Below are 26,816 nucleotides of genomic sequence, written 5' to 3'. Positions count from 1 at the left end.
CACTCAAAAGTACATGACTATGTTTCCAAGGCGAACCATGTCTACTTTCCACCCCTTGAATGAGATTTACTACTGCAGATTTTTCCGCTTTTGTGACGGAAAAATCAGCAGTAGTAAATGGATTAATACGGACCATGAATCCCTTTATGAATGCGAGATAAGCGTAAAAAGGTATTTTCAGCGGTAAAGGTTTATTCACACACAAAAATACCTCTGTGAACAGGTTCCAACTTGCTCTCTACAAATAATATGCACATATTTGAAAATCTGGATGTTCTATGTGACTTGAAACTGTTTACAAGGGTGAGTGCATACTTCAATAGGGAAAGGTTAATATCAGAAATGGATACATCTTGCCAGTGTGGTAAAAGCATTATATATATTTTAGACGATATCGGAAAACATTTTTGTTCAGACATTGGTGGTAGATCTAAAATTGTTTGCTGAAAACACATTTACAATGGTACGATGAAAGTGCATCTATGCCAGTGCTAATATATGACAAGAATGGTTGTGTACAGTTAAAAAGACGGACTGTAGTTAAGGTACAATAACACACTACAACAAAACAATACTGCAATATCACTGCAGTAAGACAACAAAAAACACAATGTTGAAAACAACAAGGCAATGTGACAACCAAACTCAGTACAACATGCTATGAGAATAAATACAACACATCAAAAATATTCAACACAATGACAAAACAATAGCACAACACAACACAACAATGGCTTTGCTTCCTTTTTAACCAACCTGAGTTAGGGCTGGAAAAAAAACACCCATAGATACACTGGTACCCTGTGATGTTCCTCTAGGATCTATATTGACTCTAGTGCTGCTCAGTCTCAACATGGAGCCTCTGGGAGTTATGATGGAAGAAAAAAGGGTGACTATTCGTCAACACACTAACGATACACAGATCTATTTGAAGATCTCAACAACATAACATGAGGCCTCCATGAGATCGTGTCTGCAAAAAAAAATCTAAAATTGGATTTCTTCTATTCTGTTCAAGTTTACCCCTGAGAAAACCGAGTACATATTCATCACACGTCCACACAACCATAGAATGAATGAGGTTTGGGTTAGTGTATTCAAGAATTATGAGTTATTATCATCTCTAGCAACTGAGGTAACATCTTTGGGAATTTGGCTTGCCTCCAACCTTTCAATAACGTATCACGAAGAACAAATTGCAAACAGAGCAGGAGCAACACTGCATGCCTTCAAAAAATGTAAGTCCTTTCTTCAGCCTATGTTTTCAGATCTATGTTGCAATCTCTTGTAGTCTCAATTATTGACTAAGGGAACTCACTATCAACCATTGTGCCTTCCCCCCACCTAACACCCATCAGAGTGGTACTTCCCTCGGACCCCAGAATGAGATCCAGTTAAAATGAAATCATCTTCATTTCTCCAGTCTAAGAGCTTTAATGACTTGTGCTTGAGGCCAGAATAAAACACACTTTAGCATGCATTACTTTCAAGGCACTACACATCACCAGTCAGTGTGAAAAGATAATTTTAATGTGTCAATTTATTCAAATTGGTACACATAAGGAAAAAGATAATACAATCATAAACAAACAATATCAGAGCGTGGCGACGTAGTGCCTAAATCTCTAAACGGAACAGAAGAATAAATATAGTAAAATGCCTGGAGTTTCACATAGTGTAAGCAAGATCAATTTTAAAAGGAAATAAAACCATAAAAGAAATGTGCGATACTCAAGCGGCCACAACCAAGAAGTGCCAGCGGCATGCACTCGCAATTTAATGGAGGTGAAAATGAATTCCATAAGCTCGACAAAGCAAGCCAAGTTCTTTGGGATGTCAGTTTTCAAACAGAAGCTCCAAGCATTCTTACAAGTGGAATCCCAAATGTTAAGAGCATTGCTTCAGTAAGGTGCGTGCATGAAGAAATTGCGAACAGCAACAAAGTAAATGAATCATGGTCTTTCTCTTGTAATTTCATAATCTGCAAGGACCAATCCTGGAATCCAATCCTAGGCTGGAGTGAAATTCATTGATTCGTAAAACCATCAGTCTAGAGAAGAGAATTTTAAGTCTGATCCCCGTTCTGAGTGCAGCTTTCAAATAAGATTGGATTCCCATTCCTTCATAGGATTTTACAATTGATGCAAACTGCAAGCCTTGACCGAACTGAGATCAGATTTCCTCAAGAGAAATAGGGCCTGTTTCATCAGAAACATACGGAATTAAGGTGGCAGTTAAAGTGGCTCCCTCCACATTTAAATCTGTGATCGCTTGCTTTAACCCCTTCGATGCTGATGACGGCCCCCAGCCGTCATGCATCACGGTGGGCGTGTGCTGATGACGGCTGGGGGCCGTCATGAACCCGCCCACTTCGAAAAACGCGGCACAGGCGCAGAATCGCAGCCGCGCCCAAGGGGTTAAATACTCTGAGCAAGGATTTTCTAATTTAGAGAAGACTTCTTGGAAGACAGTCCTCAGAGTGCCCATTTCGGCTTGCTGTACAGAATCATAATATTTAAAGAAGGACACCTTGCACTCGAGATCTTGATCAGTTAGACCAAATTCCATGTGAAGTCATGAACGGTGGGTGTGTTTTGGGAGATGGAATAATGTTCTATAGGCAATTCATTATAATCAATCTAAAGCAGAAGCAAACTTTCCTGGATACGCTGGATGGCTGTATGGGAGTGTTGGTATCAGATTGGCCCATGTGACTAGGTAATGACTTCAGCTGAAGGTGCAAAAAGGTGAGAGCTTAGTTTGGATAAGGCAAATATGATCCCAACAGACTTTCTGGCTATGTGTTTTAACTGGAAGCTGGCCTTGTCAGTGTCTGAGAACCATACACCTAGATAGTTGTAGCTTGTCTGCGAGATGGTTAAGTTTTCCAACTTCCATCGTAGCTTCGCTTTATTCTTATAAATCCCAAAGGTCATTACCTTTGTTTTATCGACATTGACCACCAATTTGTTGTCTTCTTTGTATCTGTTTAACGCATCAATAGCACGTTGTATGTCTACTTTAGTATGGTCAAAAATGAGCAAGTCGTTCACATATTGAATTTTTGGGAGTCTACTTGCTCCAATCCTAGGAGGGAATGTCTTAGCCTTATCAAGTGAGCATCCTAAATCAGCAGTATAGAGATTGAACAGCATGGGGGCTAGGGTGCTGCCTTGTTTTAAGCCCCTAAACCCTGATTGGTTGTAATTTGATGTGAGGCTAAATTCTCCCTTCCAATTTTGATGCCGACCCATGAGTTTTTATTAAGCGCAATTAGTGCTCTCAGTAAAGTAGAAGAAATTTCCCATTCCACCAATTTAGGTCACCGTTTATTTCAATTGACACAATCAAAGGCCACTGAGTAATCAACGAAACCTGCAAATAAGGGCTGGTGAGACAGTTGAAATGTGCAGTTGGCAAAGTAAGACAGGGTTACAGTGTTCTCCAGAGAGGGTGAGTGTCTTCTAAATCCCGTTTGATAGAAGGGGATTATCTTGGCCCTGGGTGCCCAAACCTCCAACTCCCTTATTAGAATTTTGGCTCAGCTTTGGCCTTCAAGTCTAATAATGTGACGAGACGGTAGTTGCTTGGGGTCCCCCTTTATGTATACTGGGTGATGGATAGACCCTTTCCATGAATGGGGACCTTTGGATAATTGAAAGCAAGCCGTGTAGAGAGCGGTTAGTAGGTCCACCCAGAAGTCTAAATCTAATTGTTGTCCAGAGTGGGTGAGGGTCTTCTAAATCCCGTTTGATAGAAGGGGATTATCTTGGCCCTGAGTGCCCAAGCCTCCAACTCCCTTAGTAGAATTATGGCTCAGCTTTGGCCTTCAAGTCTAATAATGCGATGAGACGGTAGTTGCTTGGGGTCAGGGGGTCCCCCTTTATGTATACTGGGTGATGGATAGACCCTTTCCATGAATGGGGAACTTTGGATAATCGAAAGCAAGCCGTGGAGAGAGCAGTTAGTAGGTCCACCCAGAAGTCTAAATCTAATTCAAACAGTTAACCTGGTAGGCTATTGGGACCCAGTGCCCCACTTTTTCTGCCGGATTTGATGACTTCGCACACAGCTGTCTTGTTGAAAACCTTGCTAAGATGTAGATCGTGTTCTAATTCACATATTTAGTGCCTATAATCACTCTCTTTGTTGTCTGTGTGTCTACTTCGGTACAAAGTGAAGTAACATGTTTAGTACATTTTCCTAGTAGGGTGCCATTCTCTCTAATGGTGGGTCTGTCACTTAAACCATTCATGTATTGCCAAAGTTAGTTTTGATTTTTGCAAGTTGAAAGTAAGTGCACATAGACCCATTCTGATTCTGCGTATCTTGCTTTAGTACTTCACTAACGAGTGTGATGAACTTTTCTTTGTTTTCTGTCAATTATATCTTCCTGCTATTGTATTTAGCGTTATTTTCCTTTCTTGGGTTCACTGGCACCTCCCGGGGCGAGCTCTCCTGAGTATCGAGGTACCGACGGACAGAGCGGGGCCTCCTTCCAGAGCAGCCAGCCAGGTAGAGGTGAGGCAGGACTATCCTACAGTTGAGGATACCTGGGTATGACCTGACAGAGAAAATGAAAAGCAGGAATACCGGTTTTGTATAAAAACTTTTCTTTATTACTATATATATATTTTCTTCACATAATTGCAGCAGCATTAGCACGTAGTATATCTGGTCCTGAAGAAAGCCACTGATACTATGGTTTAGATCATCAGGCTGAAACATGTTGACCTTCAAGTGACAGTGGTTCTACATCCATACCACTGTGCTGTTTCTTTTTAACCCTGTCAAGTTGAACACATTAATAAAGTTATTCAGTGATTCCACTTAGGCAGTTTTAATTTCACCTATCCACTCTTACACACAGCGCTGCATACCTCACTACACCTATCATCTCACATATGGGATTATCATCCTGTCCCTTACCTGATAAAACATCTCTGAGCTCCTTCTTTAAACACCGAAGTAGTAGCTCCCAGTGGTTAGTAGGTTTTCTACACTGGTAAGGAGGACCTATATGATGAAGCATGTCACCCTCGGGTGAGTGAGGGTTCTTATCCTTAAGGGATGTCTCCCCCAGCCATTTTACGCTTGTAGCAGTACGTTTGAGAGAGGCACTCAACATTGGCTTACATACACATGTTCTAGACTTCAGGTGTTCTATGTGTGTAGTTAGTTTGCATGAGGGAACGCACACCTATTAGTCTATAATCTATTATCCCTCTAGACCCCCAATCTATGGTAGTGTTATATGCCACCGGTGAGTACTAGTCACTTGCCTTCTCATTACCTATTGCCTACAGTTATTTTGTGCCCTTAAGGCAAACAATGATTCTGTTATTAGTTTCCAGTCTTGAAGCAAGTAGCTCAGTTGGATCAACAGTTGGTGTATGGATGCTTTCCACTTGTTGAAATGAACCAGGCAAACATTGTTCCCTTCGAGTGTCCTTAATCCTGTGTTCTTTTACTCGCCTGTTGAAAGGCCCAAAGTTTTTATTTGAGCGGCAGAGTGGTGCTTTAAGCCAAACCGCATATTTGCTGGATCACGGCCGCTTTCTGAGTGAACCTGTAAGGAATAAGCCAGGCATACATCCGTTAAAAGGGGGCTTGCAAAGGTATCATTTAGGTGGTGATGTCCTTAAATGTGGGTGGAAGATTGCCGGTGGAAGCAATGGCTCTCTGCGGGGATACCAAATTGTGGGATAATAGTGAGCTAGCTACATCCCCTGTTGAGTAAGGTTGACTCCTAAATTTGTGTCAGTATGGTAGTCCAGCTTGTGTGTAATAAAGTCTACAATTATCAATGTTTCATGCGAAGGAAATTTGCAGATTAAGTCACCAAGTGCATCGCAAAGTGCCGTCAGATTAACCTTGCCCCTTTAACTTTAAGTGTTTAGATATACATTGATCAGCAAGATTGAGTTTGCCCATTTGTCTACCATGCAGCTGTTGATTGTGGCTGCTTGAAATGACGGAATTCTGAATCTATGTCATGTACCTCCAGCTTTGTACTCATAGCTATGCAGGTGGCAGGGCTCCCCGAAGGGCAGCAAAAATTGCTAGTCATGAGTGCCACATAATGGGTTCCACAAGTTTCTTGTAGACAAGCATATCAGCTCTGTCGAAAAAGTTTGAAGTATGTGGATAGCTGAGTATCCTCCTTAGACTGGCAACATTCCATGAAATAATTGTATAACAGAAGAGGTGGTGGGAAGATGTCGCATTTAACTTTCTGCTGTTGAAGGCACAGTTACGATGATTGGCAAATAACTTGGATGTAATCCAGCCCTAGCCCCTCTCTGGTGTTAGCTGAGGGAGTAATAGTATTTTACGATTATCTTGAGCGCCATTGGCTCCCTTGAGAATACTGGTGGTACACCCGTGGCTGCCAGGCCGCTTGTTATTGTTCAAGATTGTGGGAAACGTTTTGGGCTCTAGTTTTCTTATTTCAATGCCCAATTTAGAAAAAGCAGAGATCTCATTCAATACTTAAGTTGCTATGGTTGGCAATTCCCAAGAAACAATTGCAGACTCAGTATTTGGGGCGAAAGTTAGTTTATCAAGTTGGACTCTTAATATATCATCACTCTGAAGCTGCCCAAAATTCGGGATGTGATGCATTGATTAGCAGTAAAATATTTTCTCTATTCAGAGTGTCATTTCTACGTCTTGAGGTGAAAAGAGGAGTGAAGATCAGCTTTTGTGAAGTAAAACAATCAGGAGTTCCTGGCAGCCTCATCGGGTCGCTGTGTTTTCAGTGGCATGTAACTATTTGCAGGAAGGATAGAAGAATGATCTTCTGAAGATAGCAGAGGCGGAATCAAGATGCATATAAGTTGTTGCCTTTCACTAATGGGATTCGAGAGACGATATTCAAATCCCACGGGTTTCAGGGAGCTTGTTGGCATTTTCCAGTCCTGTGCTGCTGCAGCCAGTTTGCCAAGGTAGGCTGGTGAAGGCTGCTCTTTGCCCCAATTTTCCGACCATTTTTGAATGAGTGTCCCTGCATCCGTGGCCACATGCAAGGAATATTGGAAGGCTGATAAGTCAAACTCAGATATGTCCTTACAGTTGGCATTCATTGTGGTATTGGATGTTATGGGCTGTGGCTCGCGAAATATAGGGAAACGTTTTGGTTGCGCTGTATCATTGCTGGGAGCCTTACTATCTTTGCTTAGGATAGACCCTCTGCTGGATAGTCCATGAGAGGTTTTCCTTTTTTTCTTAATTCTTTTCTTTTCCCTTCTTGTATACGTGTTAAGGGGTATTTGGCTCACCTGATGATATGCTAAGCTAGTCGATTGACCTCCAATTAGCCCTAAAGGTTTGCTATTTGAATTTGGAGTATCTAAAGGCACGATTGCGGGTTCTTGAATTACCACCACCGAGACTCCTTTATCCTTTGTTAGGTGTGCTAGATGTATGGCAACTTCAGCATTGATACCCTCAGTTATTTCAGGTAGGCCAACCACTTTATCCATGCAGATAACCTCCTCTCTTGGTGATTTAGTGTTCCTCAAATTCTCCCCGAGGCATGACAAAATGTCAAACAGAGTACACATTTTATCCACTATGGGGGAGCAGACACATTCCTTGTTCCCACCAGTAGGCTGCAACAACCTAATTTTACAGTCGAGATTGTCGGTTTTAGATTCCATGATAGAAATGGTACTAGCAAATACTTTCATCAGATCAATTTGAAGTTCCAGTTGAGTGACCGTCAGGTTAAGGCATTTGTAGCAGCAAGTAATATTGTATTAATGGACATCAATGTGGTCTCCATTGAGGCACTTCTGGGTGGAACAAGTCCCCTTGCCTCGAGGGATCCAGTCCAATATTTAGTATCATCCGATGCTTCCAACGGCTTGTCATCCGTGTCACCATCTGTCTCTATGTCGATGAGAGGAGATTAGGTAACCTCCTTTGGTGTGACGAGAGCCCTAAGGAGATAAATAAGATTGTATTGAATAAGCAGAGGGCTCATCTGGCCTAGTCTTCTTATTCCCTATGCTCTTGGAAGACTGATGAACTTGTGCGACAGTCTCTTTGGTAGGACACTGCTGTGCCGTCATTGCAGAATTGGTGCTCTTCAAGGGAGCTGAGATGTAGCCACTTATTTGAAGGGTCTGCAGATTTATGGGTGAGGATAACTCTATAATATCTATGTTGCAGCCTAATCTGATGCTGAATGACTCACTATGCCAATGGTAGCCACCGTGACGACCATAGAAGGATTGACCATGCCAGTTGTGGGGGGGTGGGGACTATGAGTGATGGTGATCTTGTTGCGGTAGGTGTAGAATGGTCCAAACTGTGAACAGTGCTTTCTGGCTGGATGTGGTTACACAATGTATGATCTTTATTACCATGCCTCCTCCGTTGAGTAAAATCCTGTTTGATTAAAAATGAAGAGCCGTTCCCTGCTGTGTGACCCTGCTTTGGCCCTTCTGAGTTCCCCCTACCAGTTGGCAATGCTGCACACAGTTTGTTTATAGGGGCCATTTTATTTGAGCTCAGAGTTTGCATTGTTTTGCTGCTAGTTTGTGCTACTTTTTTGGATGCAGTAGCTCTCTTGCACATTTTGATAGAGAGTCTGTGTGATAGTTTCCAATAATCCGTACACACGGAGCCGTGAGGTTGGAGATGGTGTCACTTTATCCGCCTGATCCGTCTGGATCTTGTCTGTAAACTCAGGCACAACTGCTGCAGTGATCTTTCGATGCACATCTGAATGGCGGAGAATCAACTCTTGGCAATGGAGGATCAACTCGTTACACCCTAGCTCTCTCAAACTGGATGCTTATGCTGACGCCTTACGCTGTTATTCCAATTCAACTGAGCATCCAGAAAAGCACAGCACAAATCTCTGAAAGAGTGGTGCTTTGATAGACTATATGCCACTTCAACAGCTTATGTTTCAACAATGATGTTATCTGCCCAGCATTCACAACTTCTATTCCTATTGTGGGTTATTAATGTAAACTTTGCAAAGTATTTAAATGGCTTGTGACTGGTCAAGTCCCTAGTAAACCCAGTGGGGACACAGAGACAAATAAAGGCAGATTGGAATATAGACCCAGGAGCAGAATAAGAGCAGGACCATTGAACAAGCAAGGTGGGAGGGTGGCATGGATGCATCGGGGACAGAAAGCTGGCTGGGTTGAGTATCTTGAGCTTAATGCAAGCAGTGAGATGAGAGAGAGTGGTGAAGATGCCTGAGAAGCAAGGTAAGTGGGCTATGGTGACTAGGAGTGTAGCAAGAGATCAACAGGCCACCTGGCATCAAGCACTAAAGCTATAGCCAGCCTTATATCAAGCTGGTAGTCTGGTGGTCAGGCAGACAGGTGCTTTATCTGAGTGCAAAGCAAAAACACGGAGATGCTGGATGGAGCGCTAAAACTTTTCAGACACTCACCCTCAGTCACAGATCTGGGTTTAATCCATCATCGTTCTTAAGCTTGCTCAGCCACCCCAGTTTGGACCCAGCCATATGCAAATCAGTCTTGACCATGTGCCTCATAGGAACAGTCCAACCCAAACTGCCGGGTCAGGTCCTCCTTGGACTGGAAACAAGCATCCTGGGACTGGTTTCAGGGAAACACTCCACATCCAGGCTAGCCTGAATCCAGTCAATCAATCGATCAATCAATCAGGGGTTTATAAAGCGCGCTACTCACCCTTGAGGGTCTCAAGGTTCTGGGGGGTGGGTGCAGCTACGGATCAGCCGAAGAGCCAGGTCTTGAGGCTCCTACTAAAGATGGGCAGAGTGGAGGAGTGTCTGATGTTGACTGGGAGCTCGTTGCCGTAGGAGAAGGCTATTCGGCCTGCTCTGGTTTCGCTGATGCGTGGGGTCTCTGCCAGGGCGAGGTCGGCGGAGCAGAGGTTCCTTTTGGGTACGTGGAAGTGTAGCAGGGATTCTGCTCATACACAGAACTGTGCATAGAGACTTGGAACCTCAGTGAATTAGGGTGTACCAAAACTCACCTTAGTAGCCAAAATACCCTACCAGACTAGCAATCAGTGTCTCATTGGTTCTTCCATACCCCCAATGATTAGACAACCCAGAACATGGAACTTAGAATACCTCGGGCAATGTGGAACACATGAACACTCTTTTGTTATACTCTCATACCAGTCCAAAACGGGGAGTAAATGAAGACACGTGCAAGTTTTAAATATTTCTAATGCAGTGTTCTCAGGCGCAGTATCTTAGCTAATACAAGCAGACATATTATAAGCAACAAGATTATCAGCATAGTTAATATTCCATAAACTACAAAAGGAGAAAGCATGTTAAAATGTTAAATGGAAATAGGCTAGATTACATTTAGATTTCACCCTCCCTTGCTAGTAGGTTATTTTATATCTACAGAAGGTCTCTTGGGTTTACAAGGGCGGCCTCATACCTCTGGTCCTAGTAGAAATGGATCACATAATTTTCTACAACAGCTCTCTGCATGCGAATGTTCTCCAAAGTGTGTGTGATCATGCCTACACAGTGCATTATTAAACGTGCCAAAATCAGAGGTGGCCGCAGCTGCATATATGTTATGTCTAGGACGTGCGCTGATCAGTCCGAACAACAACCACTGTGTTGAAATAACCTTGAAGGCCTCGGCACTCACTGTTCAGACAAAGCTTACCAAGCAAGGCTGCTAATATAGAAAAACTTATTATTCTCGTGTGAAGCAAAACACTCTGCTAAATTCTAAACATTTATAATAATGTGTGACATGTGCCAAAGCAGCAGAAAGGAAAAATGCTGTTTAAACTTCTAATAAGCTCATGCCAACTTAACACAGTGTAAATGCAAGGCTCGTCCCCATGACAGAAGGAGACTCTTTTGTTGCAGGTATATGGGTCCAATGTTGTGGAGGGTAGGCGTGGGTGAGTAGCTTGAAGGTTACTCTCTCCTCAATGGGGATCCAGTGGAGGTCTCGTAGGTGCTGGGTCATGTGCGTGTGTCATGGGGTTCCAAGGATGAGTTTGGCTGAGTTGTTCTGGATGGTTTGGAGCTTGTGTGTGTTTCTGTGTTGTGTTTATAATGTGGTGGTTAATAGTTTGGTGGTAACTTTTGTTGTGTTGTTGCACTGGAATATAGTTGTTTTGGTTGTACTATATTTGTGTACTGCTATGTCTTATCATGCTATTGTAGTTGTTTTGTTGCTCACTATTTTTTCAAGACTGTTTTCTTTCTTTGTGGTTATTGCATTCTTACTGTGTTTCTTTGAGTTCCATTACTGGGTTATTTTGTACTGCATTTTTGTATTGCCTCAAGGTCTATTGTTGCATGAGTTGCTTTGTGTTGTAGGTGTGCTGCATTTTGTTTTGTTGTATTGATGTGTTGTGTTGTCTTTGCACTTTTGTGTGTGGTGTTGCGTTATTGTGTTGTGCTGTTATTTCATGTGTGCTGTTATGTTGTTAATGTGATGTACTGTAGTTGTTTTGCCATTTTGTTGCTATTATGTTGTTGTGTTGCAGTTGATGAGATTATTTTTTTCTGCTGTGTTCCTATATGCAACGCACCATATACCATTACAAACATCAATTTGTCATTACAATAGCACTTCTGGCACGCACAGTATCTGCTTAATCTCTTTGCACACCTAGAAAAATATATTTTTAAAGCATACATTCCTTGTTGTAACAACATAGAATGTGCCAAGAATGATAGCATCTGTGCCCCACCGCCCCATCCCTGCTGCACATATACTAGAAATATATCTGGTACACTTCCAAATGTATCATGCCTCTGACACAAAAATTCACATTCAGCTAAACAATGAAATAGCGAGCCGGGCAAGCATCTCCAAATGCCTGAAAAACACAGATAACTGAATAAAACAAGCATTTACAATGCAATGGTCTCGGCATTATTAAAGGTAGAGCTATTGGCATTGCTCATGACTTTTTTTTTTTTAAATCTATACTACTATTATAAAGAGAGAACATTGAACCTTTGAGGCGGGTAAACTCAGGAACCACAGCACCAATCCAAACACCCGATACATCTTTGTAATTGTCAGGGTCTGCAGATGGACATAGGCTATATGAAAAAATAAAATATACGTTCTTTAAAATATTTACGATTAAAAAAAAGTAGTCCCTTGGAAGTAGCGCCGGCCGCGACGTGCGTGCTGACATCAGGAGCACGGGGAGGAGCAGCGTACAGGAGCGCGAGGAGGAGCGGTGGACATGAGAGCAGGGAGGAGCGGCGGCTGAGGTAGGTGAAGCGGCCCGTGTGCGGCTCATTGGGGGCCTTGAAAGTGGCGGGTGCGCTCCAGGGGGCCCACGGACAACGTCGGGGCGGGCGGGGGCCCTGAAGCCTGAGACAACGTCGGGGCGGGCGTGGGCCCAGAAGCCTGATTGCTCCCGGACAACGTCGGGACGGGCTGCTAGTCATAAATAAATGGCATTGTCATTTACATTGCCAATAGCTTAATCGTTAAATAAATGGCATTGTCATTTACAATGCCAATAGCATAATCGCTCGCAAATGCATGACCTATTGCATTTACAACCACACAGAGCCACACACACAAAGCCACCCACACAGCACAAAAACGGGATTACGGACAGGGGAGCACAGAGGCACAAAAACTGAAACACAGACAGGGGAGCACAGAGGCACAAAAACCAAACACAGACAGGGGAGCACAGAGGCACAAAAACCGGAACACGGACAGGGGAGCACAGAGGCACAAAAACGGGAACACGGACAGGGGAGCACAGAGGCAAAAAAACGGGAACGTAGACAGGGGAGCACAGAGGCACAAAAACGGGAACACGGACAAGGGAGCACAGAGGCACAAAAACGGGAACACGGACAGGGGAGCACAAAGGCACAAAAACCGGAACACAGACAGGGGAGCACAGAGGCAAAAAAACGGGAACACGGACAGGAGAGCACAGAGGCACAAAAACGGGAACACGGACAGGGGAGCACAGAGGCAAAAAAACGGGAACACGGACAGGGGGAGCACAGAGGCACAAAAACGGGAACACGGACAGGGGAGCACAAAGGCACAAAAACGGAAACACGGACAGGGGAGCACAGAGGCACAAAACCGGAACACGGACAGGGGAGCACAGAGGCACAAAAACCGGAACACAAACAGGGGAGCACAGAGGCACAAAAACCGGAACACAGACAGGGGAGCAGAGAGGCACAAAAACCGGAACACAGACAGGGGAGCAGAGAGGCACAAAAACCGGAACACAGACAGGGGAGCACCACGTGAGTAAGATTTATTGGTGTGGGTTTTCCAAAATACCAGTGCCGGAAAATCAGAGTTTTGTTATCATGTTCCCTTCAGAGAATTAATTACCCTATCACCGTCACAAAGCGCCCACCCCACACAACTCTACAAAGCTTCGAAGCAGAGCTCCGGATCAAATGCACTGGGTTTCAATTTCACTTTCAACCCTCGGTGCTGAATAACATGACAGGAGTCCATGAGCGGCACAGAGGCGCCACGTGACAGCATGACATCTATGTTCTGCACCTTACTTTGTGGCTCGCAGGCGAGGAGGCAGCGGTTCTCATCCCAGTGCTGCCAGGTGCAGTGCTCACATGGGGTTTCAGTTACGCTGGCTCTCGGCGCTGCTCTGCAAACACGCCTTATCTGTGCTGGTCCAATATAGGAGTATCCTTTGTATTCCTCGGCACAGTCCCTCTCTTATTAACATTTACGTGGACCTCCTGCTGCTTAGATCCAGTCCTTCCTACCACTCGTTCCAACTATGCAAATGACACGCAACTTGTTGAAAGGCTCGATTGATTTTAAATCCATGCCCTCTCGATGGAAAGATCGCATGTGGTCCCTGCCATCTATTCGGTCCCAATTATGATAAGGTTCTCCTTGGACCGGTCTCTGGTAGCTGAACATGTCTCCCGCGGCTGCAGCTGCCGGACGCCTCGCACATGAACAGTCTCAGAGTGCAGTGTCTCCTTTTGCTAGGGATCTGCTGCGGGGCTTTACTGTTTCTTCCTTCTAACTGCCTCAGGCCGGTGATCTCTATCCTAGACCTCTGTGATCCTCTTGCCCTAGGCCTCCCTCCCGGATTCCCTGCCCTCTCTGCTTCTCTTCAGTGCTGAAGCCACGCTCACAAACCTCTGCCAGGTACAGGGGTCCGGGTGCGAGAACACTGCATCCGACTGTACCACGCACCCTCCAAGGCCACGCGCTGGCCTATCTACGTAGAAATGAGCTTTTACAAACCAGCTCCTCATCTTTAATGAATGAATGCCGGAGACATCAAGACCAGATCAGTGCCTCGAGTGGACATGCCGCCGGTGTTCACAAACAGATAAAACAATGGAGAGGAATGCGGCACCGAGGCACACAAAATCCTGCCAGAAATCACAGACACCCGAAATGGGAAGGGGGTGGCAGTGGAGCAGCCCCGTGTAAACCACTTTACAGGACTTCTCACCAACATTCCTATAACATCGAATTAGAAAAATACTAGACGTTTAGTAATCGGGGGTGGCGAAAACGGGAAAACGGGATCACAGACAGGGGAGCGCACCAACGAGGGTGGGGGGTGGTCAGGAGACCAACACAAAAACGGGATCATGGACAGGGGAGCACAGAGGCACAAACCCGGGATCACGGACAGGGTAGCACAGAGGCACCAAGGGTCACGAAAAACGGCACAAACAAACTTACCTGGAGTGGTAGCGGGGCTGTTCTTGACTACAACACACAAAAAAAATGGCGGCCGCAAACCTCCGAAAATTTCAGATTCGAGGGGCGTGTTTTTGGCGTTCTGAGTGACGGATGACGTCACAGGTAGAAAGAACGCCAAAAACACGCCCCCGAATCCGAAAGAGACGGGGCTTGATTGGAGTGATGCCCCTCTCCTCCAATGGCTGGCCTCCGTTTAGGGAGCCAGCCAATGGAGGAGAGATGGAGGAGAGAGGCGGGTTCAAGCCCAGTCTAAAAAACATTAAATCTCCGACCAAAGACTGCGCAAGCGCAGACTTTAGGTCCTCGACCTAAAAAGAAGCCTTTTCATGAATGGATCAAAAACGTAAACCATGGTCGGAGAGTGTTTGAGAATAGCACATTTTCTTTTGACTGTCCTATAGCCACCCATGACGCGAGCTCCCGGCATTTTTCTGAAAGGCGACAGCACAATAATAGATCTAGAGATGGATACTATTCATAGTAGTACCACATGTCTGGATATGACACATCCACCGTTCGCTGGCTTTTTTCAACAGGCACTCCCGATCTAGATACTGTGATCCCTGTGCAGCCACTATGAGTATGACGCAGCACGCTCTATATGTTATATGTACAAAAATTGTTTGTCCAAATGTCTTTGTGATCCCAACCCTTTTTTCCCCCCTTTTTCTTTACAGGTTTTTTTCTTCCCAGACACGGGAGAAGATCACTCTACAATTTTAATTTGGTCCACAAGTTTGTGGTTCCTGATTATTCACTGATCGAGGGCAGAGCACGCCTTAGCGTGTGTGCACCACCCAGGTCATTTTTGGTCCTGACGAAAACCGACAATTGCAAGATGGTTGAAACATGTAGACCTGTATTTTAAACACATAGCACACGTCTCTATTTAATACACTACACTTCTCGAAGCACCGAAGCCTACTTAATTAGACATAGGTGTATCACTTGTTTTTATAGGGAGTTCAACCACTCAGGAATAAAGTCCACGAGTGAGTAGCGTTGACCCCCTTTTTAATATCACTCACTGTATTTTTAGCAATGCACATATAAAAAAAGAAAAAAATCAAGCTCCACTGTAGTCAGGTGTCGAAGCACACCCTGTTGGCACTCGGCCTTCGGGGTGGGACCCCGATGATGAAGCATGTCACCAACTAGGTTGGTGAGTGAGGGGTCTTCTAAAAGGGTTATCCTTACCCTTTAAATGGTTGGGCTCACCATTTCCCACTGCAGAAGGTTTCTTTGCAGAAGAACCCAAGGGGGCACTCCTCCATTCTGTTGTTTAAAATGTCCTATAGTCACGTCAAAAAGTAAGATGCCAGTGAGCTACATTTTACAAAGAGCTTTTGTGGTCATACAGGACAATGTACAGCTGTCCATTCTCAGGAAATACTCTTGCTATTTCAAACTGATCATTCAGTGGACTTTAGGAGCGCTATTGTGAACGCTGTCTGGCCTAACGTAAAGTGTTGTAAAGATGTCTACCAAAAACATTCAGGGACAACCACCAACAGCCAAAGATCAAGGCCACATCATTGTGTCAGCCACTTGGAAGTGTGAACATGTGAAACCAGCCTTTTAAACAATCAGCTGTCTCCCTCCTTAAACAATGGGAAATTAAAAGTATTCACAGCAATTAGTAGTCTTTCTGGACTCTCCAAAGACACTCCAATCTGGAACCTATTTTCATCTCATTTACATCTGATCTACCAACTTGCCTTTGGGCGACAAAGAAGGCAGGTGAGTGGGCGTCTGGGGCAAAAGACTCCGGAAAATTATGAACACTAGCCCGATTCCAAAAACTAACCATGTCCATTCCTTAGAATGCTCGAAGTCCGAATTTGGTAATGCTAGCATTCGACTGAAGACTTACATTGAAGGGAGTAGGAACCAAGAAATACCAAATAAAGGTTTGAAGCCTCACACCTAATATGACGCTTACTACACACAAACTTTTCTTGCGCTCTCACACATCTTGGAATTTAAATTAGTGCGGCGTAACAGCCATGAGACAACATTTGCTGTCAAATCAAATAATTGATCATACGTTCCTTATAATGTAACCTTATCATTCTGGAATATGTTTATCAGCAGTGAATGAATGTGATTATGTGTATGTTTTTGCCACCTGGAAGTTTGAAAATTCTCGTGCAATTCAACAGTGATGTCATTTTTCAATTATTCTATGTACACAGAGTTTTGACAAACCGATGAAGTTTAGGGTTCAGTCAAATGGATTCTGTGTGGAGCACTCTAGCACCAGTGATGACAGTGGTAAATCCATGTGCACAGCCTGACGGGAAATTTAGCAATGAGATGGAAGATGTTTAAATCCATGGATTAACTGGCAAACCATGTGGACTGAATAGCAATGTGATTTCCACTCAGTTGCTCCCTAAATCACCATTGATTGTGTGAGAGGCTGAGATCTGATGTGTGACGGCTATGAATGAGTGCGGAGCCTTGGTGTGAGATTCGCACTAGTTCAATAATAATATTATTGCTAATTCCCCCATGTTGGTTGGGCTTTTATATATATCTTTAAATAAGGTTCTATTAAAAAAAGGCCATTAATCGCTTAATTTACCAATAACATGTGTATTTGCTTGTTCATTAAAATCTTTAGCAAGACTTGATCATTTAATTATTCAGTAGTTTAGGCACCAACTGGCAGGAATTGCCCCGCGTCTCCTACTGAGGAAAAGAAAAACGTGATGCGTGTAATGCATGAATTAATCTGAGCCATTGGTAAACACTTAGGGCCACATTGAAGTCCATTTTTGGCCCACTAAGCCACCATAGCCAGAGATCATGAAATGTAAATCAGATTTGGTCCTTCTCCAATAAAAATAATTCTGCATGAGCTGCTCGGCCACTTCATTGCAGAAGGGAACACAAGCAAACCAGGCCTCATGAGTGAGATGTAGTTTGATTCCTATGGTAGTATGAGCATCAAACACACATTCTGACATACTCATTGTAATAATGGTGTCACACTGAGGAAAACAAAAAGGTGATGGGTGGAATACACAAATCAATCTTAGCCACTGGTAATTACTGTCCCCTTGGTCACCTCTAACAACCCCTCAAAAGGACCTAGGGCTTACCTACTCAGTGAAGATGGAAGTCTGCCCACTCAATCACACATGAGGGCAAAAACACCTAAGGGAACGCAAGTAGGAAAAAAGCATATAGCCAACAATAACATTTATTACAATTACTAACAAAACTAGCCAGAGTTTCAATAATCTAATCGGAGACTGACGAGATACACTGTCATGAGGTGTTCTTAAGATGATTTCCTAAAACATCACAAAACAAAGCATTAGGAGTACATCAGCTGGCCAAAGAAGTGAATGAATTTACACCATTCAAGTAAATTCAGACTGCATATATTTGACAAAAGAACTCAATAACATTTAATTTTAAAGGTCAATTCTGGCATTGTGGATGCAATTCACCCTGAGCAATGGCTGTTTGTGAACTGAACCCCCAGTCTTTGGTGCAAGCCTGCTCACCTTAGTGTGTTAGGAGTTGTCATAGACCAATCTTGCGGAGATTATGTCATAAAAGTATAATGTGTAAAGTAAGGCCTGGATTAATTTTTCCTTTGTATATTGAATTTGTCTTATGCTCATCACTGACTAGCAGAGCAAGTCAATACTATTACATCAAGAAATTGAGATTTTGCAAACCTCCAAGAGACACCTCTTTGACTATCCAATGTCATATCTACCTATTATTTGCATGGACTTGCATTGAAGAGATCCATTTGCTGAACCACTAGATCGTTTACACTTCCGCATTTGATCATAATTAGTAGTTGTGGCATTGGACACGCATGTCAGAACCCTGTATTTTTTAATGACGTTGTGTCCCTCAAACCTTAAAAATGAAGAGGCTATAATTACTGACTTAATCATTTCAGAAACATAGAAAGTGTTGGTCCCGTTTTACTATCAGCTCAGGAATAAAACATGGTATCTTATTTTTGAGCCAAGCAGCCACATTTAACTTTAAACTTGCCTTTTGATATGGTGGCAGCTGGCCAACAGTGGTAAAATGAGCATTCCTATGAAATGCATAAGTATTTAAAATTCTGTTAAATTTCTTAAAAAGAAATTCTCAAAACAATATGCTGTTTTGTATTTATTTATTTTTTATTTTTTTGTAAACCTTTATTTGTATAGAAAGGATGTACAAAGCTGGGCCTACAACCAAACTGGCCGGCCACGATACGAGGAAGCATTCAAGAAATCCAGAATAAAAGGTACAGAATCAGTCGTGAGGAGCGCGTTCAATACAAGCTTAAAAAGGGGGAGGAAAGAGGATCTAGACGGCCAGCAAACAGGAGCAAAGAAGGTTAATTTTATAACATAACAATAAGGAGTATGACAGGCTCATCGACAACATAGAGGAATCCGGATTCCCAAAACAAATCATTGGCAACAGAAAGCTAAAGGGCAGCAATGCAGGAGTATCAGCACTGTATACATCGGTATAAAAACAGGTGCGGTGAACACAAGTCAATATGCAATTACTAACAACTTTGCACACCCACCACCCAGTAGCACATTGGAAACAAAACAAAGGGGCCGGAATAGCGACATCACCAAAATTGTCCCGTCATACTAACCTTAGGAGAGAAGGAAAAAAGAAAAGGGGGGGGGGGAAGGAGGAGGGGAGAAGAAAGAAGAGAGGGAAAGGAAAACACAGACTGAAAGAGAAGAATGCCTCGCCGAAACAAGCGCCCCGTAGCGAGGAACACATAAAAGAGCAGGAATATTAGCAACGAGGAGGGCATGGGAATCGCAATGGAAAGCAGCAGAACTATGAAAGAAGAACAGCGACGTTACAGACCCCGCCCCAACAATACCACGGAAGGCAAGGACAGACGCGGCACTCCAATAAAGAGATACAAAAGGGCCATAGAACTGAGGAAAATAAAACATCAAAGAAGACCCAACCCACCCATCCCACCCAGCACCCCTGCAGAAGGCTACGGCCTACCCTCCAAACAGCGCGCCTGTCGCCCTAAACCAGAACCCGAAATGTAGTAGAGACAAGAGAGAAGAGGAATAAAGAGACAAAAAGAAGAACATGAAAACAAAAGTAAGAAATGGGAGGGAGGAGCAAGAGGGCAGAAACAAATACGGTCGGCCACAGCCCTCCGCCCAACCATACAATCATATTACGTGTGAACCAGAACGACACGACTTCAAGCGCCATAGAACTTACAGGGGGGTCTCCCACAGCACTATGAACATGAGCAACTGCGCCACGAATCCGTACACCAATAATCCACCGGGAGCCGTGCATCTCACCCCAGTCCTTTCCTAACCACAATTACCACCCACCACATGACGGTGTGAAGTGAGCAACACGATGCGAGGCAAGCACACAAATGAAAATAATTACGATAAAGATGTAGGCCAGGGAGGTCAATCGGCAGGCAAGTGAACAAAAGTTCGAAGAGGCAGTTCAAATGTCTCAGCAATAGCAACAAGGGCAGTAAAAGACAGGAGTTCAGTCTTGCCAGTCGAAGAAGCGGGGATTTCCCAGCAAAATAGAAACACGACCTCACCAAGGCAAAAACACGCTGCAGTTCACCATTTTTCTCAGGCACCCGGGGAGGATCGGGCCCCCGCACGACATCCAGGTCCCCAAACTCCAAACATTGAAGAGCAGGAGGTTCCAAAGCCACCGGCCTGCGGACCCATCGTTGAACAGCGGCAGCACCCCTCGTAGCGACCGAGGGGGGCGAGGCAGTGGCATCACTGAGACAAGAGGGGACCATGAAGAAGCGCCCACCCAAGATGGCGGCGGACCGAAACGAGTCTCCAGGAGCACCGGGGGCCAAGGCCGCGTGCCAGGATCGCAGGGCATCAAGAACGTCTCCAATCGTAGGCTCGTGCACACATGTCCATGTCTCCGTGCAGTCCAGCAACCCCGGACCGCCATCACGAGGAAATCCACAGCCCAAGTCGTCGGCAGCCATTTTGTAAGTTCAGCCTCCTCACCCCCCTCCGCGACTCACGGGACAGTTCACAGATGCAGGCCTTTACAGATATCCAGGGGGTCCCAGCAATGGCTGCCTTGGTGCAGAAAGGAGAGCCGCCCAAGGCGGGGGGCCGCCTGTATTATCGCTGGCGCTCCTCACAGACAAGAGCCCGAGCGCGAGGGTCCAGAGTCGATGGACGGAGCAGCGATGGGAGGACCCCCTCACACGATCAATCCATGGAGCACCGCGCCCCGCACCAGCCCCACGGCCGCCAAGGCAGGCCCGGATCAGGGTCACCGGGATGTTCACACAACGGCTCTCGCCAGTGGCACAGTCTCTCTCGGCCGGGGCCAACGGTCACCACAACGCCAGGCCGGATCCAATAGGGGAGGCCCCGGTCTTAGCAGCACGAAGGCCCGGGTCCCTTCGGGGGGCACAACTTCGGAACCGCAGCACGCCGGAGCCCCCAGTTCAAACGGTGAGTAAGAACGAAATGTTGCGTTTCTATTTCTTCTAAAATATGTCGTCTCTGGGCAGGATATGCAACAGGATATGCGAGTCAGGCCAGAGGGCTGACGGAGCCGAGCTACAAGGCGACCATTACGCTCGCGAGCGTGGCTCCTCCCTCCGCTGTTTTGTATTTTGTTTACATTTTAGCTACCAAGAAGAGTTTTATGTGGAACCTATGTAGGCGTCCCTTTCCCTTATATTTCCAAGTAGATTCCAAGCTTGATTCTTAGAATTCTGATGAAAATTTATATGAAAGGAGGAAATTGATACAGTCTTTAGTAAATCAATATTGGCACTCAGCCCTTTGTTCGGCGTGTGGGAAGGAACAAAGTGAGAGAAACAACTTCAACGTTTTTCAGATAGCAATTTTTTCCTGCAGGTAAGCTGGCATGGAGAGAAAAGAAGAGAGAATTATGCCAAATGTCCCTCTCTATGAACTGTCAAGAAGGGGTTAATTGGATGAATTCAGTATAACTTCCTTTTTTTATATTTCAGAAACCCCGCAAACTCAGCTAAGTTATTTTTATTTAAAATGACAAATATTGGGCACACGACTGAAAATTCTTTAGGACCTAGGCAACCAGACTGCTTAAATAGGAGCCTCTTCTGTAAAGAGTCCCCTTCAAGAGTAAGAGTGCTCAAAAAGGTGGTCTCCTCGTTTTCTTATGTCATCTGTAGCACCAATGGGATACTTATTTCCGTATTTGGACTGGTATGGCAATCTGCTGCTTAAGATGATGTTCCTGGAAGCCCGTAACCGCAGTGCTTAGCTGTTGTGGTTCACCATCTCTCTATTCATTAGAAACAAAATTCACTAGCTGAACCCACAAGAGTTTGGGGGAATGTCAGAAAAAAGGGTTCCTTGAAGGACTTATCTTGCATCTAGGTCTCGTTCCTAAAACGCAGTAGGAACTGCCAGGCAAACAGCCATCAAACTAACTCAAACGCTTACAACCACATTAGCAAATACTTATGGAGGTGCTTCTGGTGACCCCTTTTAGAATACAGAAACTACTTGGGCTACACTGGCTGCTCGAAAGAAACCCTTCAGTGGAAGCCTTGACTGATACATCCTTGTAGACTTGTAGCTGTCTTTAATCTCCAGCACAGAATTCTCAAACTTTGAGCTTCTTCATCTCATTAAGCCACGTAAAACACATGAACTCATCAAATCAATGAAATATATTTAAAGATCACTTTCCTTGTGAGCCATATCTTCATGAAGAGACAGACACAGTCTACAGGCAGCCCGTCAGAGTCCTACTTACTTCAAAAGTGGGCGAGGGTTCGATGATAGACTTAAAAATAGCTTTAGGTCTTCATGTTTCTTGGTGCTTATAAATACTTCCAAACCTGATAATGACCTGAACAGTAATATGCCAGGGTGGAAATGCCAAGAGATTAACTCAGGTGGACTAAGACGATATTGAGGATCAAATTCCAGACCTCATCACGCCTCTACAGATTTTTGGGGGGATTGTTTGCCCTTTAAAATGCTCTTACCACTTGCTACCTGATTAATAGACTGATTTGTCTTTAATTACATTGTTGTGCACCACTTCTACCATGTGTTTTTCAGCCATTGCATTATACCCAGGAATGTCATTCGCATGCTTTCTCCATTGATTCCCCTGACATAAGATATGAATGTCCAAATACGTCTTATGCTTTTTAGAGCTTACATATCCTTATGTCTTTGTTTAACTCTCATTTGCATGCATTTCATAAGCAAAACTTTGGCTTATGCACATGCTTTCATGGTTGTTTTTCAGAAAAAAAATAACTTGTGATCAATTGTTTTTCACCAAAACATATTTCTTTTCCGCCATTACCATATCATTAATTTATGCTGTGTGCCACAGAAACAAAGCTTTTAATGAAAGTTTCTTTTGTAAAAAAAGAAATTTATGTTACATACAACTTTACAAGTATGAAACATTTGCACAGTGTTCGTGTATTTTTTTGCCTGTTTGAATCACACCACCTTGTCTAAAAGGTCACTTTTTGTGTTTCTTTTAATTGTCCTAAGCAAGGGGCACCTCAGGCCCGGCACACCATCCTTTCTGATTAGGATGGCCCTATTGAAATTGCAGTTATTGCACATGACGCCATTGGTTATTTTTTGTTTTTGTGTGTAATAAATTGTGCTTCATCTCTATACTGTTTCGTGGTCAAGATTGCCCTGTTGAAACTGTAGTGCTTTTATATGTCACTTTTGTGTGTGATGAATTCTGTTTTAATCCATATTTTATTCTTTATGTATGTTTTTCTGTGTTCTTAATGTGGTTTTTCTTCTATGGATATTTGATTATCCGAATAAAGATGTTTTTGATTGACTGACTAATACGGATTTCAACCATATAAAATAACATATGGACATTTGGTCTTCACGTTCACTCCTTGCTAGAATTAGGTGAGTGCCTGGTGTTACCTGGTTGCGTCTGTTCTCCAGAAGTGATGTCTCATACAATTGTGCGTTGTGAAGAACAATGCCACAAAAAGCCAAGTAAGCTGAAAAATCCTGCAAAATAAATGTCATGAAATCAGCAACGATAATCATCAGCGATAACAAATATCTGATCTGCATAAACATACACAGAAAAAAACAGAGCTTACTTAAACTAATGACATTGAAAACCTATGCAAGATATGGTCTGGCTATAGGCTTAAATTATGATATTTCATGACATGATTTTATACATATTTGCATAATTTGTATGCAACATACTCTGAGGTTTTAGCACTAGGTTTTCACAGCTTTCAAACCGAGCATTTGCTAACGACATACATAGAGTGGGCTTTGGTTCTGCCCCTTTTAACCACTGGCTTTCTTCGATCAGCCTATTTCAGGCATTGGCTTGAGACTTTGCTAATCACTTCTATGTGCTGTTTGGGCGTATCCTTCTTCCGCCACTCAAGTGCCTGCACTGAACTCCATGACAACCTGGCCACTGTAGCCCTCTGTCCACTCTTACCGGCTCACTCATGTGTGTCTCAATTAATATGGTAATATCACCTGTGTTAGATCATTAAACCCAGACTTACTGGCGCTGGCATTGCTGGTTTTATTTTATTTTACAGCCTTTTTGCAGGTGATGTTGTTACTTTGAGTGATTGCCATGCATTGAACAAGAGAGAAGTCGAATTGTGGTCACTGAGGGTTGCATTCAACCCATTTTTTCATAATAACCACAGACGAGGCAATTTCTGTTTCTTGTACAGCATCACTGAATAGTCGTCTACAATGTTAGGTAGGATGTTTTCCTCATCAAAAAGGCGATAATTTAAATCAGGGTTGGCTAAAGAAGATCCGAAAGCTAAGGGGGCAGATCCGTAAAAAAAAATCTGAATAACCATAATGTACTAAAATTGTATTCATGTTTTTGCTAACAGTAACAAAAAGAGAACAATATGGTGACAAAATATATTAGAAAAACACAAAGTGCTGAAATGAAGGTGAATATCGAAATAAAACACCATACCAAGAAGTTCATAAAATACTCCACACCCTATTGTTTGGTACAGCACATCACAATATATTGAAGAAGACAGTCACATAGAAGGGAAGGGGCAGGGGGTTGGGAGAGGTGGGAGTCCATGAGACAATATGTAACATGTCATTAGCCATTCTCTCTCAGTAGGAACTGCCTGTCGTCCATAATGGCACAATATACAGAGCTTAGCCACTGCCAGAGATGCTGAAACCCATCTACGTTCTGGCACATTATTCCCATTAAGTCAGCCATGTTGTGTACAATGCCTACTGCTCTGCTGAAAGGATGAGAAGCCGGATTGCAGAAGACAATGTTGCCCAGACAACAATCCAGTAATGGCACAATTTAGGACAGCTAGAAAAACAATAGAGAGTCTCTGGGTTTCTGAACATAGGGAGAGGAGGGCAGGGAAAATCCAGAAACAATAACAACAAACCTCTACCTGTACATTAATTAATATATAGGTGATACATCATAAAGTAGAAACAACACCATTGTGCCACAAGACCACTGTTTTTTTAAATTTTTTATTATATCAAAAATCTCTTGTTTTTCAAATTTGTATATAAATTCATTTGTATAAAAATCTTTACTGTACAAAATTCAAGTAGAGCAGCCCCAAAGAAACATTACAGAAGATATACAGAAACAATATAACACCACAAACCACACAGACACCAATCATACCATACATAACTCAATTGATAAAGACAAAAATTACACACAACAGACTATATTACATAGATAGTTACAATACATGCCATTTAAACATCATTTCAAAACAGAAAACAGCGCCGACGCGCATTTCGGAGTGGAACTTTTGCCAACAGTTCCTTCGTCAGGGCGCAGCAGATACAGTTCACTTGGTGGTCAGATACCCTCCGTAGGTCATGAACATATATTTATAACGTGGTGTGAGGGGCTCTTCATCACAATACATTGATGAGTATATACATAATTCGGTTAATGCGGCAATACAGATGCTCAACCTCCTGGGGGTTCATAATGTCGGATTTACGTCAATCATGACGGGGATGCTGTCAGTATAAACACAACGAACCAAAGATTAAAAAACAATTGGATAGCGAGAGAGCAGGATCTATAAGCTCTGGCCATGATGTATCTAGGATATCCATAGTGTTGGTTGCTAACGTTATCTGCCAATAAAATTCCAAATGTCGCCCTTCTTGGTGATATTGGGCATAGGTAGGGCTTTGTATTTGCTCCAGATGATTTTTATATCTCTTGTAGTTGAAGAACCGGCATACCACCGTCATCAGTGAAGGTGAGCGACACCTCAGGATTAATGAGTTTCCGTAAGATATTGTATGCATGTAATAAGGTTTCACTGACCCAAATTGCATTTGTATTGCCTTGATACCCATTGAAATGCCTGTTGCTGCTGACACAGGCACTAGGGTTAGAAGGGAAAAAAATACTATAGTGGCATCCCTGACAGGGAATGGTTGTGACAAGAATACACAACCGTGTCTGTACACCACGATCTCAACAGAGCCATTTATCCTTGGAGATAAAATCCTACCCCCAACCCACCCTCTACAATGTTCTAAACAAGTAGCCCCCCTCAATGCAGTCAAAGCTTTCTGCATGTTAAGAGAGACAATCTGGTGGGTAATGTCAGACCTGCCACTGAATACGAGACAGGGTCTGAGATGTTTCCCAGAGGAGCAGCAAGGCACACATCTCACTTATGAGTCATTCACCAAAGATAGTATCGTATTGAGGAGTCTCATGACCAGTAATTTACTATTATTTTGAGATTCAGATTCAGCACTTGTACGGGTAGGAAACTGCTATATTCCAAAAGAGCCTTTCCTCCCTTGATGGTAATTATGGACTTATTCAAGAGACAGCCTAATATTCAAGTGGTTTCGACTTCATTAACCCTTTCACAGTTACGGTGTTGCATGCTTCTGTGCCAGGAAATGTAAAAAAAGAAATTGGCATTAGGTTGTTAAAACACATATACCTCATTGGGGCACCCATACACACTATACTTTTTCGGCACATTCAGAGCTACGTATTGGTGCAAACCATACATCAATATCTCATAGCGGCTTGCATAGAAAAAATATAGAGATATTCTCAACTTCT

The 26,816-nt window shown here is 43.5% G+C and overlaps 1 protein-coding gene across 6 annotated transcripts in view; it reads right to left on the bottom strand.

Annotated features, from left to right (window-relative positions):
* The window catches only part of PDE5A (phosphodiesterase 5A), an 869,998-nt gene that overhangs the window by 383,457 nt on the left and 459,725 nt on the right, over positions 1-26,816 (bottom strand). For all 6 annotated transcript variants that reach the window (XM_078675926.1, XM_078675927.1, XM_078675930.1 and 3 more), the window contains exon 5: positions 23,639-23,728. In XM_078675926.1, the coding sequence (XP_078532052.1) occupies positions 23,639-23,728 (90 nt within the window). The remainder of the gene's footprint in view (positions 1-23,638; positions 23,729-26,816) is intronic.

Source organism: Lissotriton helveticus, chromosome 2_1, assembly GCF_964261635.1.
Source record: "Lissotriton helveticus chromosome 2_1, aLisHel1.1, whole genome shotgun sequence".
NCBI lineage: Eukaryota > Metazoa > Chordata > Amphibia > Caudata > Salamandridae > Lissotriton > Lissotriton helveticus.
Note: the sequence above shows the minus strand (reverse complement) of the source record. Positions and strands in the feature narration are given on the sequence as shown.